The following is a 17468-nucleotide window of genomic DNA, read 5'->3' as shown; positions in this document are numbered from 1 at the left end:
TCTCTCTCTCCTCCTCCCCTCCTGCTCCTCCTCCTCACCCTCCTTCTCTCCTTATTTCTCTTTCGTACAAATGGCTGCAATAACCTCACCAGAGGTGTTACTCGAAGTCTTTCCATACCTCCGAGTCCTCAAAGACGGCACAATTGACAGAGTCGCCGGAACCCAAGTTGCTCCTCCAGGCTTAGACCCCGAAACTGGAGTTTTATCCAAAGACATCGTCATCTTACCCCAAACCGGCGTCTCAGCCCGACTCTACCGACCCAACACCGCCAAACCTGGCACAAAACTCCCCCTGGTTGTATACCTCCACGGTGGCGCCTTCTGCATATCCTCAGCCGCCGACCCGTGTTACCACACCAGCCTCAACAATCTTGTTGCAGAAGCCAACGCCATCGCAGTTTCAGTAAATTACAGATTAGCCCCTGAGTACCCGCTCCCCACCGCCTATGAAGACTGCTGGGCCGCCCTCAACTGGGTTTTTAACGGCGGCGAAGATCGTGATTCGTGGGTCAAGGACCACGTCGATTTCGGGCGCGTGTTTTTGGTCGGAGACAGCGCAGGAGCCAACATTGCACACCACTTGGCCTTACGGATCAAGGACTCCGACCCGGATCCGAAGTTGAAAATTGCCGGGATTGGTATGGTTAATCCTTACTTTTGGGGGAAGAAGCCAATTGGCGGGGAGGTGGGGGATTTGGTGAGGAAGTCAATGGTGGACACGTGGTGGAATTTCGTTTGTCCGTCGGAGAAAGGCGGCGATGACCCGCTTATCAACCCGTTTCTGGACGGAGCGCCGGGGTTGGAGGGGTTGGCTTGTGGGAAAGTGCTTGTTATGGTGGCAGAAAAAGATATATTGAGGGATAGAGGGAGGCTTTACTATGAGGAATTGGTGAAGAGCAAATGGGGAGGGAGGAAGGAGTTGATTGAAACACGAGGGGAGGATCATGATTTTCATATCTTTAATCCCAATTGCGACAAGGCTAAGATCTTGATTAGGGATTTGGGTAAGTTCGTTAATCAAGATTAGTGGAGGTGGAATGGATTGGAAGCATTTGTTTTAGTTTGTGGGAAATCTTGTTACGTGGGAAAATGACAAGGTGAAGACCATTTTCAATGGTGGGATTCCTTTGTCAATGTTTGTCATTCATTGTTATTGTTGCTGCAGTTGTCTTTGTTTTCTTTGTAAGGTGATTTGCTTGTTGACAGATGCGAAAGGGATCGTGCCCTCCGGATCCTTTTCATTAAATTTATCTAATCAATAATTCAGATTTTTAAAATTTGATCAAACGGCTAAAAACAGGAACTCATTTTAGAAGTTATAATAATTTTAATCGTTGGATCAAAATTTAAGGGTTCGAATTGATGAATTTAATGAATTTGATGGAAGGAATCCGAAGTAGATCCATTTGCAATAAAATAAATAAAAGCTACTTTCAATAGGATTGTACTTTTGTCAATGTTTGTCATTCATTGTTGTTGTTGTTGCAGTTGTCTTTGTTTCATTTGTAAGGTGATTCGCCTTGTTGATAGATGCGGAAAGGGATCATTTCTGGATCCCTTCAATCAAATCCACTTAATTAACTAATATGGGTATTTAAAATTTGATTAAATAGTTAAAAACATGGGCTCATTTTTAAAATTATAATAACTTTAGTCGTTAGATTAAATTTTAAAAACCTAAATTGATGAATTTGATGGATTTGATGAAAAAGATCTAAAGAATATCCCTTTCGGATAGATGCAATGAAATAAATAAAAGCTACTTGCAATATGATTGTACTTCTCGTTCAAAAAAAATGAAAAATGTACTTTTGTCAATGTTTGTCATTCATTGTTGTTGTTGTTGCAGTTGTCTTTGTTTCATTTGTAAGGTGATTCGCCTTGTTGATAGATGCGGAAATGGATCATCTCTGAATCCCTTCAATCAAATCCACTTAATTAACTAATATGGGTATTTAAAATTTGATTAAACAGTTAAAAACATGGGCTCATTTTAAAAATTATAATAACTTTAATCGTTAGATCAAATTTTAAAAACCTAAATTGATGAATTTGATGGATTTGATGAAAAAGATCTGAAGAATATCCCTTTCGGATAGATGCAATGAAATAAATAAAAGCTACTTGCAATATGATTGTACTTCTCGTTCAAAAATAAAGAAAAAAGAAAAAAAGGATTGTACTAGTGTGATCTATTAATGGGGTTGGGGGCAACATAATAATTGAAAAGGGAGAAACGAATGCGGAATCTCATAGAATGAGGAGAAAAGAACTCGGAATCTCATCGAAAGAGAAAGAGGAGATCAAACAAAGAATTTTTAAGTAGGGTTATTATACAAAATGGTTCATGAGATTTGCATAATCAATAGAAACGGTTCATGAGATTGAAAATCAATAGAAATGGTTCATGAGATTGAAAATCAATAGAAACGGTCACTGAGATTGTCCACCATCCATGATTTTGGTCATTCCGTTAAAAACTCTTTGAGCAATTTTCAAAACTTCGTAAATCAATCAATTCTTAACCAAATTCTACTCATAATATATCAAAATGAAGATAAAAAAGTGTAGAACAATATTATACCTGTTTAGAAACCCAATGATTGCCGGAGGTAGCCGGAAAATAGCCTGAAAGGTGACTAGTCCACTGGAAAATTGGAAAACTCTCTGGAAACTGGGTAAGCTTTAAACGTTCATAACTTCTTCAATACTCAACCAAATCGAGTAATTCAAAAATAAAAATCATACTTCTCAACGAGACGAAGAGAATGATATCTTTCTGTACTACTAAATCGCCATGGTTTGGCCAGAAAACTGCTCGAAAGTGGCTAACTCGAAAATGGTTAGGCACTTTCGAGCCGTTGTTTGACCAAACCACGGCGAGTTAGCCTTCGAAAAAGGTACCATTATCTTCGTTTCGTCAAGAAGTATTATTTTCGTTTTTGAATCACTTGATTTGGTTGAGTATTGAAGAAGTTATGAACGTTTAAAGTTTACCCAGTTTCCAGCGAGTTTTCCAGTTTTTCTGCGGATCAGTCACCTTTCAAGCATTTTTCGGCCATCTCCGGCAACCATTGTGCTTCCAAATATGTATAATCTTATTCTACACTTTCCTATATTCATTTTGATATATTATGGGTCGAATTTGGTAAAGAAACGATTGAGTTACAAAGCTTTGAAAATTGCCCAAAATCGTTTTTAACAGAAGGACCAAAATCACGGACGGTGGACAATCTCAGGGACCATTTCTATTGATTTTCAATCTCAGAAACCATTTCTATTGATCATGCAAATCTCAAGGGCCATTTTGTATAATAACCCTTTTAAGTATAAAGGTGAATTATCAGCTGAGTTATAAATTTTCTTGTGTTATTGCATAATCCTTGAATTAAGTCTAAATAAAACCTTAGCTTTAGGCGTCTCTAATGGGGTAGGCAAACAAAATAAGTAAAACTGTACTATAAAAACTAACGTGTCATGCTGTATGTTCAATTGTCTAAACAAATTATTATTTTCTTTCATCTTTAACCTTTACTTTTATATTTGCCTGCGTGACTTATGGAAATAAGATTTGACTACTCACTTAATCTTTATTGGAGATGCTCAGCCAAAAAGTAAATATATCAAATTAAACCTTGGCTTTGTTTATAGAGGACAACCTGTTCCCGACAGAAAGACGTGCGTAACGTGGACAGTTTAAAAGGCGTTTCTTTGGGATGGCATTGCTCACGGAGAGTGGCCTATATGAAATATGTTCAATGTCACCGGATATTCCGATCCAATAACATAACACCATGAGGATTGAAATTCAAACATATTATTACTGCATTGAAACGGGATACCACGATAGGAGTGGCGCTTTTTGATGTAGTACGTACGAGGCGATGTGTTTCACAAAATAAATAGGAAGGCATGAAGCAAAGGAGACAGATGGAACACCCTTTTCATGTACTATGAACACAATCCATCAGTAAATTTAAACCAACATGGTAACGGTTTTAATTGAAAGTAGAAAATTCTCCAAATATAACAGACGCATCTAGATGCAGCAAGTTTTATGAAACTAGTCTTACATACGCCCATTGTTCAAAGCAATGAAAACTATTCAATGCCTTCTGAAACAGTGAAGACTCGTTTCACACTCACAACTCTCTAGAACACGACAGTGTCGAGCATTGTTCCCAGGGTCTGAACGATGTTGGAGGACATCAGGTTGGAGACATGTTCTTCGAGATGCTTCTTCGCATCCTGCCTTCCTACATTGGCAATTGCAAGCTTCTCGGGTGGTAACTCATCCTCCTCTTGAACTGCTTTGTTGTATTTGACAGCCAAGTTCTTCATCTCCTGCAGAAGCCAAAAGAAAAAAGTTCATCGTGACTTTGGGCGATTAAATTTTAGAGGACCTATAATCAATGCAAACCAGCTCACACTTTGAATTTCCTGAACAAAACATTCCAACAGTCCCTCTAGCAAGAGAGGATGGACCTATAGTACAAAGGGTAACCTCAAACCTTTTCGAAAATTAATTCTGGCAGGTCCTTATAGTTTTTATTCTGTGAGGACATGGACCCCTAACCAGGCACACAACACTGAGACAGGTCTCCATTGGTTTTTTCTTAAACTACAATCCTAGATTTTTGGACAGTCAAAGAAATATCTTGACCTGCCTAGCAGACAACCAGATTTCATGGTTTAAAACTTGCATAAACTACTCCTATGAACATTCTACCACATGAAAGTTGTTACGGCAGATTATCAGGCATACGGTGGCCCTAAATTGCTTTCCTTATCATCCACCACCTACTACTCACCTTCAATAGAAACCATTACCAACGGATGACCTCATACTGATCAAGAAAGCAAAGTGCACGTGATGCTAATAGACTAACTTGGTTCCATGGGTAAATATCACTAACATGTACTTGAGCGATAGACACCCAATTCAACATAAAAATTCAATAGCCCAAACCACCACACTTAAGGTTCACAAAACCTTGCTTACCTCCACAGTTTGCTCATTTGTCTTCGAATGATTATCAAATCGCCTAAGTGTCAGCCCATCTGTCCATTTCTTCTTGTGGAGGTTAAGCAGCATTTTCTCCTCAAGCTCATTCTTTCTGTAATTAATAGCTATAGAGTAATAATGCCGGTTCAAACCATGGATCAATGCCTGAAGAGGAAATTGCATTAAGTCAAAAAGTGGTGATCACAAAGAATGGAGATTAAAATTACTTGTTTAGGACTTACTTGAATGGATGGCTTATTAAGATGCCCAAGATTTGAAGTTGTCTGCCGTGGTTCTTGGCCGAGCATCATTGTTTGTGGGTTAATGAGACGGAAGGCATCTATGACGACCTTTCCCTTCACGCTCTGGATGGGATCAACCACCACAGCCACAGCACGTTGATTCAAAGCTTCAAAGCTCTGCAAGAATAAAAGCATAACAATTACTTACCACAGCCCTCCTACACCAACCAACAATCAAGTTTCTAATCAAGGGCATCACCGCTGGTAATGGTATACCATTACTCAATCTTAGTTGATAAAAAAAAAGGACCAAAGCATGTTTTACATGAACACACATATGATCTCGGTAAACTATTAGGAATTTAAACACATCAAAGATTCAATGTCAGTGGCAACTAAAAATAAATATGTAGAATTGGACCCAGAGAAATTTAAGCCTAGAGGAAATCCTCATATTTGGGGTCCAAAGAGGAAGACTGTAACAACAAAATAGACAGAAGTTAATAGCCAATACAGAACAATGCCAATGAGCCTAAAAACCAACTATTTTCTTCATAACAAAGACATCAACATGCATTGATGTCCACAAATAAATATAACATCTAACATTAAGAGAAACTAATAACTGATAAAAAAATTTCTATGCATGGTTAGAAGTTTGTGTTATCTCAACAAAAAAAATGAATTGAGCTCAATGAAATATAAAGTATGAATCAAACCAACCTGCTGTGTATTAATGTCCACACCAGATAGCCAACAGCCAAATCCAGGATGCGAGTGGTACCACCCTACCACCATCTCCGGTCTGCATTGCCAATCAGTAGAACATATATTATGATAGGGAATCAGCATAACTAGACCGTCATTCATAACAACAAAAGTGCAGAAGCAGCAGAACACAGAGTGAAACCATGACACAATTGTATAAGTATTATACAAGTTAACAATGCAGGTTCTAATAAGCTATTCTAACTTATCATCTAACACAAACTTCACATTGCACTCATCTTCACGAAAATCCACGATTATCAAGCTTCTCACAAACGGAAACGAAAAATTTAAAACTCAGAGCTACATTGGAAATCCATGCACGAGCGCCTTCTACAATAAAATTCTCCAACTGAATCATACAGTTCTTATTAACTTAGTGGTTTTCCGAAAAGAAAAAAAAACGACTGAATGTAATATATGTGCAAGCCAGAAGAAGCAATGACATGTTTATCACTTAAAACTCGGAAAACGGAACTTGTGGAAAGCATTTTCAACAACTACCCAAAATTTCATTAATCAAAGTGGAAGAGTGGATACCTTCCAGTCTGCTTCAGCATATCAAGCATGTTAGTCTGGAAAACATGGTCAACAGCTTCGACACTAACACCAGTACCACTCTGCGGCATCGCAAAGACATCGACAACTCGAACAGTGTACTCATCCACAAACTCACCGAGCATCAATCCCATCACTTCCATGGGGACTCCCGCCCTTCCTATTAATTATCAAGTCCCAAAGCACGAGTAAGAAAAAAATTTAACTACATATAAGAACTCCAGAAACCCTAATTACGATCCCAAATGAATAATTTACACATGATTTACTAACATACTAGCCTATTTTGGGTTTTGAAATCCAAAAAACAAATCCCAAATCCAATGTCCAGAAAGCATCAAATCCCTAAACCCCAATTTCGAGATTCGAAATTCAAGCTGATTCGAGAAGACGTAAATTACTGGAAGACAGAAAGAGGAAGGAGAGAGCTTCACCGTGCTTGAGCATCTTGAGGAGGGCAAGGGAGGAGATGTAAACCTGCTCGGAGGAATCTAGGGTGGGGGAATCTGGAGGAGGGTGGCCCAAAGCTCCTCCGGCGCCGGCGAACATCCTCTGAAGCCTCTCCATGCCAGACATTCTCTTCGCTTTCAGTGTGTTGGGTTTGGGGAGCTCTCTGCTTTTCTTTTCTAGCAAGACAGCTCTGCTCTCGTTTATAAATAAATATTCGGAAAAATCCTCTTTATATTAAAATTTGTTTAATATTATCTGATAGGCCGTTATTTGATTGGTCCAGTTAATAGTTTGGGCTGCTTATGACTAGTGGGCTGAGCCTACGATGAAATACAAACATTTTCAGCCCAAACTACAGACAAATATGAGGACACTGCTAATTCATCTTTTTTTTTTTTTTTTTTTTTTGGGTCAAATGATAGATTTGTAAAATTTAGATGTTAGATTAGGAAGCCGACCGGATTCGAACACACGCCGTAGTGCAAGGGTAACACTCCTCTCCACCACTGTGATAGAGGGGCACTTGCAATGCTATTTCATTTTTCACATGAGAAGTTTTTCAATGTAACTATTAAACTACACTGTGGTTTTAATAGTGCAGTTTGTAACATGATTTTATCAATTAGTGCCATAATTTGAAATGTAAGTCTGTCATCTACTTATATTATAAACATTTTTCTCAAGAGGTAAAATAATTTTATTAGATACGAATGGAAACGTTTATAAACTTAGCAAGAGCATATAAAACCATTCCTATTCATGGTAACCACCATTTCTACAAAAATTAAGATGCAACTAAGTGCGCTGCTTCATTACAAAACCGTGGTATATAAACAAACACTACTCGTATAATAAAAATTTGACAGGATTAAAAGGTAAAGTAAAAAAGGATGTAAGTCATATTAAAGGTAAAAATTTAAGGATAATACTTGTGGCAATTGAAAATGTGGCAAAACATATGACAATTGAAAAAGTAGCGGCATTCATATCTTATATATACCATAATCATAGTAAATGCCCCAGTGGTAAGGGCACATATTCTGGCTTTTAAAATACAAAAAAACAAGAAGATTCTGAGTTCGAAACTCCAAGTTGGTGACTTTGCTTGACTGTGGCTAGGAGGAGGCTGAAATGCCTTTGTGAGTCTTACCGGCCCCAGAAATGAGTGGATAAACGTGGCTTGCCACCAGCTGTCCCCATTTTTAAAAATAAAAAAAAATCTTATATATACCATGTTAGCTTCCTATACAAAATTGAGTCCCACAACATATTTTAACTAAAATTATTGTTTAGCTATGGTGATTTACACAATTAACCACACCACTAAATACTCTCACATATATTAGAGAATATTATTAATGATTTCTATGTGTCTAAATAATATTATTATTGCTTTAAAAAAAATCATTAAAACACTCACAATATATCTCTTGGTTGATTAGTGGTTGATTACCAACCATTCTTCTCTCACTTTTGGCAATTATTAATTCAAAGGGTTGGACTGGAATTAATCATTAATCCGAATAATGGGTATGAAACTTCATTCAAATTTACTTTGAAAAGAGGATTGTTTTGTTGAGAGTATGAATCCAACATTCAATAAGTAGGAAAATTGCATGTTTAAGTAATCAGGCTACTTCTCATATTGTCAATTAGTTTTCCAGCTGTAACAACGAAATGTCAATACAATTTAATGCACCTTAAATGTTTCATATGAACCAAATACCACTAAGAAAACACGACGTTCAAGTTCCTTGATATCTGAAATTTCTTTGTATACTAGAAGAATGTAACAGCGTGTGGCCTGTAGTTGCAGACTTACAGCTATCATGAGCACACAACGTACAATGAAACGATCAAAATCAAAATGCCTAATGCTAATGGAGGCGAAAGACTGAACAAGTTGTAAGTTGGTGATGATAAGGACAGCAATGGCCACAAATTAATGAATTTCCAGACGTTAAATACTGGAATTTTCCGATACCAATATTAATACATGTTGAAAAACGTACGCGTTTAGGAATATTAGTGAACGTTCTGAATCAGTCTACAATAGAAGTCTCAAGGTGACAAATTATGTCACTTTGTATACGGTCTAGTGGTATTTATCTTCATTTGTAAGAGGTCTTAGGTTCGATTATCGTAAAAAACGATTTTGAACCATATTATTGCTATCCCATTGTGAGACTACGCTCACCCTCTCCCCATAGTGTAGATAATATCGTTTGTTGAAAAAAAAAAGTTTGACGAGTTATATGTAGTCTCTAACCATATTATTTTAAATTCCATTCTTTTAAAATTTAGGGAGGGGAGAGTTTCGAACCCCCGGAACGCATGTGTAGAAACTCATCACTTTGTCCACTAGGATATTGAACCACATGCCATGTCGCATGTATTCGGATAAGCAAAAAAATGTTTCCTAGTTGTGGATATGATTCATGAATTTTCCACGGCAAAAATGCATATAAAATTTTCGAAGTACAGTGCTATTTTGAAAATTATTTGCATCCGAAAATTTTATGTGACTACTTGCGAGATCAGTACGTTGCTATATGTGAAATATATACCAACATGGTATATTTTACATGTTATGGATAAACAGTATATAATATTTCTAAGTACGTGAAATTGACGTCGAATTAGTATATATACATGTTGGTATTGAAGTACAAACATGCTTTCTCCATGATCTTGTTATTGACAAACTATCATCGCACAATTAACTAAGCACAAAGAATAAACAAACAACCAAAACACCACACAAAATAAAACGCACGCGCCATGAACACAAAGAACGGTTTTGTCAAAACTCCTACGTCCACTCCGTGGATTACCGAGATATTTCACTAGTATGAAACCCCTTTGATTTACAAGAAAAACCTCCTTTGCTGTCACAAACCCTAGGTCTTTATATCTCGCACTCTCCAAGTGTTTCACTCTGTTGTTCATGTGAACAATCGTCCCCAAAAAGCCTATTTTCCTATTCTATATGGAATAGGAAAGAAAGTGTTATTTCCTATTCTAATAAGAAAGTACACTTTCTTTCTTTTTCCAATTAGGCTTATAGGATTCTTAATTTGTACAAAGAAACTTAATTTTTTCCTAATCCTTGTAGAACAAGAATTTGTGCACTTTTAATTTCCTTAATACAATCCTAAACAAAATATCTGTCAGGAATTTTTAAAATTGGACTGAAATTTTCACTATATAAAGCCTACAACTTCAGGTTCATGACATACCTGCATTCCTCCTGATCAACGGCCTTCCTTTTAGATTCTTAAAACCTCTACTTATTCCCTCAGTTTTACTTTCAAAATATTAAGTCCTGTGCATCACCTTGATCTCTTCCAATACCATTCATGGCAAAATCATGTCTTCACTCTCCCACTAAGGGAAGCCTCATCACTGTTCTTAGCATTGATGGAGGTGGAATAAGAGGGATTATTCCTGGAACTATACTCAGTTTTCTGGAGTCCGAGCTTCAGGTAAATTGACCAATGCATGAGAACTCATATATATATGCTTATTACTTAGGCTTATTATCCTAACATCATGTTATATTGTTACTAATACGATTCAACCGTAACACATGATGGGCGGCGAATTTAAAACTTCGGAGTTGTAGTATCAAGAAATGTATATACATGTGTTTTAATTCTGGTAGATTGATATAATAACACAAAGTTATGTTGGCTATGCAGAAACTGGATGGCAAGGATGCAAGGCTTGCAGATTATTTTGATGTGATTACAGGGACTAGCACAGGTGGCCTTGTAACTGCCATGCTTACCACCCCAGATGAAAACAATCGTCCCTTGTATGCTGCTAAAGATATTAACGCTTTTTATCTTGAAAACTGCCCTAAAATTTTTCCCCAAGACAGGTATATATATTGTCAGATATATTAGCTCTTAAATTTGTTAATTAATGTTATACGGTGACTATATATTAACTGAAAAATAACCTAGCTATTTTCCTTTTAACAACAGTTCTATTGTTGATAACCTCGCTAAGAACTTGAAAGTTTTAGGAAGACCAAAATATGATGGGAAGTATTTACATTCCGTAGTAAAAGAAAGTTAGGAGACAAGCACTTGCGCCACACCTTAACTAACGTTGTAATCCCAACTTTTGATATAAAGCGGCTCCAACCAGTTATCTTCTCCAGCTATCAGGTTTGTTTCTCTCTTAATTCGAACAATATATATACATATATATGGGTCAATATTTTCTTACTGAGAGTCTGCTATTGCATTGCTAAACTGTGAATCTCTCGTACCCTCAAAAATCAATCTGATCAAAAGTTCATGTTCAAATTCTGACAATATAAAAATCTCATATACTGCCAAAACTTTCTTGTTTATGTTCTTATATTCTGCTCCTTGCAATGGTTCTTGATTTTGTATATGCATTTCTGTCGTGATTTTAGTTGAAAAAGAACAATAGCCTAGATGTTTTGCTATCGGATATATGTATCGGAACTTCAGCAGCTCCATACTACCTTCCAGCATATCAATTTAAATCGACTAATCCAACTGGTTAAACAAGAGAATTCAATCTCACTGATGGTGGCGTGGCTGCTAATAACCCGGTATTGATCCGAAAACTTAATTAATTTTCACTATGAACACACGTGTCTGTTCATTAATTTTAAGTATTAATTATTTTTTGTTCTTTTGTTTTAGGCTTTGGTTGCTATGAGCGAAGTTACAAAACAAATCCACAAGGGTAACCCTGATTTCGTTCCTTTGGGTGTAAATGAAAATTTGTATGAGCGGTTCCTAGTTATATCTCTGGGTACCGGTACAACATCTGAGGAGAAGTACGATGCCAAGGAAGCATCTGAGTGGGGTGCTTTGGGATGGTTGATTGGATCTAATTTTTCAGCTCCTCTGGTAGACATATTCAGTCAAGCGAGTAGTGACATGGTTGATTTCCACCTTGCTACCGTTTTTCAAGCTCTTGAGTCTCCCGACAATTATCTTCGAATTCAGGTACGCATGAGCACAATCTTTTTATGATCCAATAACAATTTGATTCAGTAAAGTGAAGAAAATATTACTAGACTAAATGATTAATTTTAACATAGCGAATTAACCTAGCTAGTAAGATATGTATAAAAATTAATGCGTGAAAGTGAAAAATTACTGCAGGATGACACACTGAGTGGAACTCTGGCTTCTGTGGATATTGCTACTTCGGGAAACTTAAATGATCTCGTAAAAGTTGGGGAGAAATTGTTAAACAAACCAGTTTCAAGAGTTGACTTCGATACTGGAAAAGCAAAGCCTGTTCATCCTGAAATTACAAATCAAGAGGCTCTCATAAGGTATTGAATACTGCATACGCACATCACCAAATCCAAAATTAATTTTAAGTTGTAGAACTATATGTGTATATCAAATTTCACTGACTATTTCTTCTTTCAAAAATTGATTTCCATGTGCAGGGTGGCCGGAGTTCTCTCAAGGGAGAGGGCTGAAAGGAGCAAAGTTCATGAACTGAAATCATCATCACCAAATGGAAAGGACGCAGCATCCAACTGATCTTTATATATTCCAGGGCAAAATACAATACTGACCGTATATACACTTCTACATGTATACGATTATATACTATTGAATTTATCCCCTTCATTCAGTTATTTGTTTATGAAAAACAAAAAAGCTATCATAAAGCCATGATGAAATGATAGCTAAACAATTATTTGTCTTGTAATTCAGTACTGAACTTATTTTCTCTCAATAAATACATGTTGGTTCTGATATTAGCATTGTGCCCTTCATTTTTTATTCATGTGATAATCGAGGTAGAGCATACTGCTAGCTCTAGCTAACCTAAGTTAAGTTTCTTTATTCTTTATTTGAAAGGTTATATATACTACCCAAGTATTTTATTTTAGCATAAGTTTTCCTTTTCCTTCTAAGGCAATCCCATGAATTAGAAACGTAACATGGATATCCCAAATAATTAATTGAAACAGACCAGCTCGATCGGAGTTGAGCCAAATAAAGAACAGTACGGCAAAAACTGGATTTTGGTACGTATATGGTGTAACCGAGCCATGCATGAATTATTAAGGAACTAATCGTAAAAAAGAAACAAAAATGTTATTCATAAAGAAAACGAAACTTCTACTTTGCGGAGAATACTCACACATCGGTAGCCAATTTATTATTCTGGACTTTGACGGTTTGAGCCAAGAAAAAGAATTCCGGACATTTGAATTTTTTTGTGTGAAACGAAAAAGTCTTCTATTTTTTTTTTGTCATACACGATCTCATGAGTTTCGAACCCACACTATGGTTTTAAAGCAATACTCATCTCCACCATTGTGGTAGAGGATCACTTCCGAAACAAAAAAATCTTTCCTCTGTATAGAATTTCAACTCATGATTAGGTGAGATCCAATAAAATCTGCCTCGTGTATCCATGGAAGACCTTGTCATTGTGACTTTTTATTTATTTATATTTTGTCTTTTAGGAAAACCTTGTCAGTAGAGAGAAATTTATTGATATAAAAAAAGAAGTTACACCTAATTAGTGGGGACATAAACCTTACCCCTCATAGAGCAAGAAAAATGAAAAATACAAGAAAAGAGAGAGGGGGGGGGGGGGGCGGGGGCGGGGGAGAACATACACCTTACCCATTTTGAAAAAGAATACAAGAAAAAGAAGGGGGGCATAGACCTTACCCTTGAAAAAGAAAATACAAAAAAAAAATTGGGTAGACATAGGCTCCAAACCCCTCCATAAACCTAAAAGGTAAGAACTTGCAAGACAAGAAAAAGAAAGGGGGGGGGGGGGCATAGACCTTAGCCCTCTTGAAAAAGAAAATACAAAAAAAAAAAAGATTGGGTAGACATAGACCCCAAACCCCTCCATTAAACCTAAAAGGTAAAAACCTGCAAGACAAGCTGCAAAATTTTCTTATATGTTTGGAAAAATTCTTTCTAGATACAAATACTAATTAAACTGAATAATGACTACAGATTTCACCCTTGACTAATTTGTGGTTCACATTTGTATTTCTTTAGGAAAACTTTCTTAAGATACTACGAACTTGTAAAGAAAGAAGCATCTACATATACTTCTCAAATCATCTCTGTCTTACGTTGAGAGTATTAATTTCACATGGTGAAAAAAAAAAAATTTTGTATGTGCTTATAAATAATTGAGTTATTCTCTATATTACCAATTGATTTATGGTGGAACCTTAACTTTCTTCATGATATTAGATCAGGTTGTCCCATGTGCTTATAAGTCTAAACCTCAACTTTCTTTGGCTTAGACTTTTCTTTTTGTTGAGCGATCCCCATCTTAAGACTTTTATGCTTGAATTGTTGATGTTAAGAGCAAGTCCACTCATTTTAGGAGGACAAAGAGAAGGCAAGGGCAAGGGCAATGAAATTGTCCTTACTATTCACTTTAAACCATAATTGCCTTTGTGTAAGTCCACCCGTTTAGGAAGAGAAAAGGTAAGGGCAATTACTATTCACTCTAGACAGTATGTTTAATTTGCAAGTACTATCACTTAGTACTACTATCTAATGGTTTTCCTCTTCATTTGTAAGTGAGAGATCTTAGGTTGTCTTAGTCTACTCCCCCACCTCTTTAGTGTAGATAATATCGTTTGTTCAATTTTTTTTTAAGTGTATTGAACGTTTCTTTAATCGTGAACTTTGTAAGATTGTTTTAAGTATAAAAACTTTGTAAGTTTTTTATATTTTTGTATTTTGTCGATTTTTTAACTGTAGGCTAACCCTAGCCGTTGATTTTCATATTTTTTTTTTTATAAATCAAATAAGCCAAATGATGTCACATGATGTGGCACATCAACATATTTTTCAATTTTTCTTTACCGTTGGAAATTCAACGATCTTGATCAACAGACTGTTAAAAATTCAACAGTTGTGGCGCGCAAAAATTGGACCCGTTTGGCTCCAGGTACAACACGTGGGTGGACCCCACCCTGTTGCAAGGCTGACGTCACCATTGCCAGTGGGAGTAAGGCCTTGTAATTGGATTTGGATCCTCGCCAGACACTGACTGTTGATAAAAAATCGTGTGGTTCTAATTAAATGCTTTTTATATTTTTAAAAGTAAAACACCATCGTTTTGCGTAAAAAATAAACAAAAGAAAAAAATTGTGACTGCACGATTTTTGATAAACGGTCTGTGTTCGTTGATCCTTATGATCCTCAGGGAGGGGATCCGAGGATCCAAATCCCTTGCAATTCTTGCAAGGGCAGTCCAACAGGATTGCTGGAGCCCACCAATCGCCAGCCAAAATTTTTCACCGGTAGACCAACAATTTTTGAAGCGAGGGCAATTTGATTCAATTGCCATGGCTTTTGGATCACCGCTAGACATGCTCTAATAGTCGCAGATATTTTTGGATGTAATAGTTCATTACCTTCTAGCTAGTTGAAAATTTATAACCACAGATAACATTTCTTCTGTTCTTTTTTTTTTTTGGCGACAGCAGCTAAGGTAATGAAGAATTAGATTAGAAAAACCATACACCAAGGCAGGGTAGTCAAACAACAAGAATTTGTCGAAAAGAAAACAAGAACCAGTCAAAAGAGCTATAAGAAACGGTACTTGAGCATGCCCAACTAGTCTCTATGAGCCAAAAGGATGAATTATAATCAACTGGGAAATCTCACAAAGAAAAACAAACACCAGTACGCGGTAAACCATGATTTGACAACGCGTTCTGTATTTGTTGATTTTTTTTATGACTTGGATTAATGCCTCTTCTCTAATAAATTGTTCAGACTAGATTCTTCTAGTAAAAAATGTTCATGCAAAAAAATAAATTCAGAGTAGCGTCAAAGAGACAACATGCATATTTGGATTTGGTAGACAATTCTAATGCCAAGATGGCACTTTGCAGCCCTTATGTATTTACGTAACCAACAAGGGTTCGGCTAGAGAGGCTTAGGGTTAGGTTAGACTCACCCAAGGTGATTGAATTAGGGAATTATTTATTTACTGTACACTTTCGTGCTATTATGGATGAGGAATATGGGTCAAAAGTTTCGACACAGTTTTTAAGTTTTCATGGTCACTACTAGAAATATGCTCATTACACACCATTTTTTGCCCACCCTTTGCAATTGGTGGCCATGGATATAAAGTTGCTACTCTTACTATTTTTTGGTGGCTAAACAGTGGGATTCCACTGATATCAGTGGCCTTAAAAATCAGCCACCAATATTGGTATCAGTTAGCTAACTTTATTTCTTAAATTTACTTTTCTTCTACTTTTTTATTACATTATTATTTTGTTCGGACCTGGTGCTGGTTAATTTTTTGGTTTTCAAAGCAGGGATATATATTGATTGGTTCTCAAAACCTATGATGACTTACTAAAGGGAGATAGAGAGGCCAAAACCCATAAAAGGACAGAGCGTTGGACCCTAATCGCATCTCTCGGCCATTATTGCATCGATGATGAAGTCGGGTAGTTCCGTGAACCAGTTGCACTCCCACGATGCGGACAGGGCGTAGCTGTCAAGACTGTGAGCAGCCTCGTTTAGTTGGCGACGGGCGTGGGCAGCGGAAGCTCCACTCCCGCGATGCTGGTTATCTGTTTCTCATACATCGCCCTTTCAATTTCTCATCAGATTAAGCTGCTCGGTTCATTATTTATGTTCGCTTGGGTTTCTTACAATTAATTTGGGGCTGCATCACCTTGAATTGCTTTTAGGGAGTAAAAACAGGTAATTTTGTGTTTCTTATATTTAATTTCAGCATTTTTAAGATCTAACTTTTCAATTTGTTTATTAAGTCTTCGAATCTTTGGAGTTTTTAAAGGTTGGGTTTGAAGTGCTTCTTCTATCTGTTCAAGTTGGATCAAACTGCAAACCATATAGGGTTTAAGCTTATTATTGTTCTTGGAGATATAAGCTAGGTGTTCATTTCTTGTTATATAAATATATGAATTCGTTTACTGTTTCAACGAAAGGACGAGTTAGGCAATCGCAACTACGTTTTTTTTACAAACTACTATCCTTACAGCTTGTACAAACTAAAAGAAAAGGGATATAAGTAGAAATGTCAATGTAAAGTTCCACTGTTGGTTAAGCTTATGCTATACGGATATCGCATTTTCTGTGTATGTTCTGTAAACATCATAAACACAAAAAAAGACTTTGGTAGAGAAAGTGGCTTATTGAAACATGGCTATGAACGAACTTGCATATGATAATTTGTCTGTTTTTAAGTTTTGGTATGCTTTTTAGCTGATACCTACTACCACTGCATGAGAACTAATAGTTAAGCTACATTCCATGCTTCGTTATGTGGTCTACACCTTCAAAACGATGTTATTATTAGTGGACGAGGAAGCGACATGACCTCTGTTGGACAACTCCCTGCTGTTTACCTACGTGCATTCATTTTGTCTCGTCAATAGATATAACTATGCGATTTTCCCT

General features: G+C 36.7%; 2 protein-coding genes and 1 pseudogene across 2 annotated transcripts; 2 read left to right on the top strand and 1 right to left on the bottom strand.

Annotated features, from left to right (window-relative positions):
• Positions 1 to 28: 28 nt before the first annotated feature.
• Positions 29 to 1287, top strand: LOC137714392 (putative carboxylesterase 2). Its single transcript, XM_068453621.2, has one exon. It carries the CDS (start codon positions 71 to 73, stop codon positions 1025 to 1027), a length of 957 nt encoding a protein of 318 aa, XP_068309722.2. The 5' UTR covers positions 29 to 70; the 3' UTR covers positions 1028 to 1287.
• Positions 1288 to 3971: 2684 nt separating this feature from the next.
• LOC137741811 (26S proteasome non-ATPase regulatory subunit 14 homolog) lies at positions 3972 to 7224 on the bottom strand. Its single transcript, XM_068481531.2, has 6 exons — positions 7008 to 7224; positions 6556 to 6733; positions 5971 to 6052; positions 5248 to 5424; positions 5003 to 5170; positions 3972 to 4344 (listed from the first exon to the last, which is right to left on the bottom strand). Exons 1-6 carry the CDS (start codon positions 7147 to 7149, stop codon positions 4153 to 4155), a joined length of 939 nt encoding a protein of 312 aa, XP_068337632.1. The 5' UTR covers positions 7150 to 7224; the 3' UTR covers positions 3972 to 4152.
• Positions 7225 to 10382: 3158 nt separating this feature from the next.
• On the top strand, positions 10383 to 12569 carry LOC137715314 (patatin-like protein 2; annotated as a pseudogene).
• The last annotated feature ends 4899 nt before the right edge of the window (positions 12570 to 17468 follow it).

The sequence above is a fragment of the Pyrus communis genome, chromosome 15 (assembly GCF_041283825.1).
Source record: "Pyrus communis isolate YQ-2024b chromosome 15, ASM4128382v1, whole genome shotgun sequence".
NCBI lineage: Eukaryota > Viridiplantae > Streptophyta > Magnoliopsida > Rosales > Rosaceae > Pyrus > Pyrus communis.
Note: the sequence above shows the minus strand (reverse complement) of the source record. Positions and strands in the feature narration are given on the sequence as shown.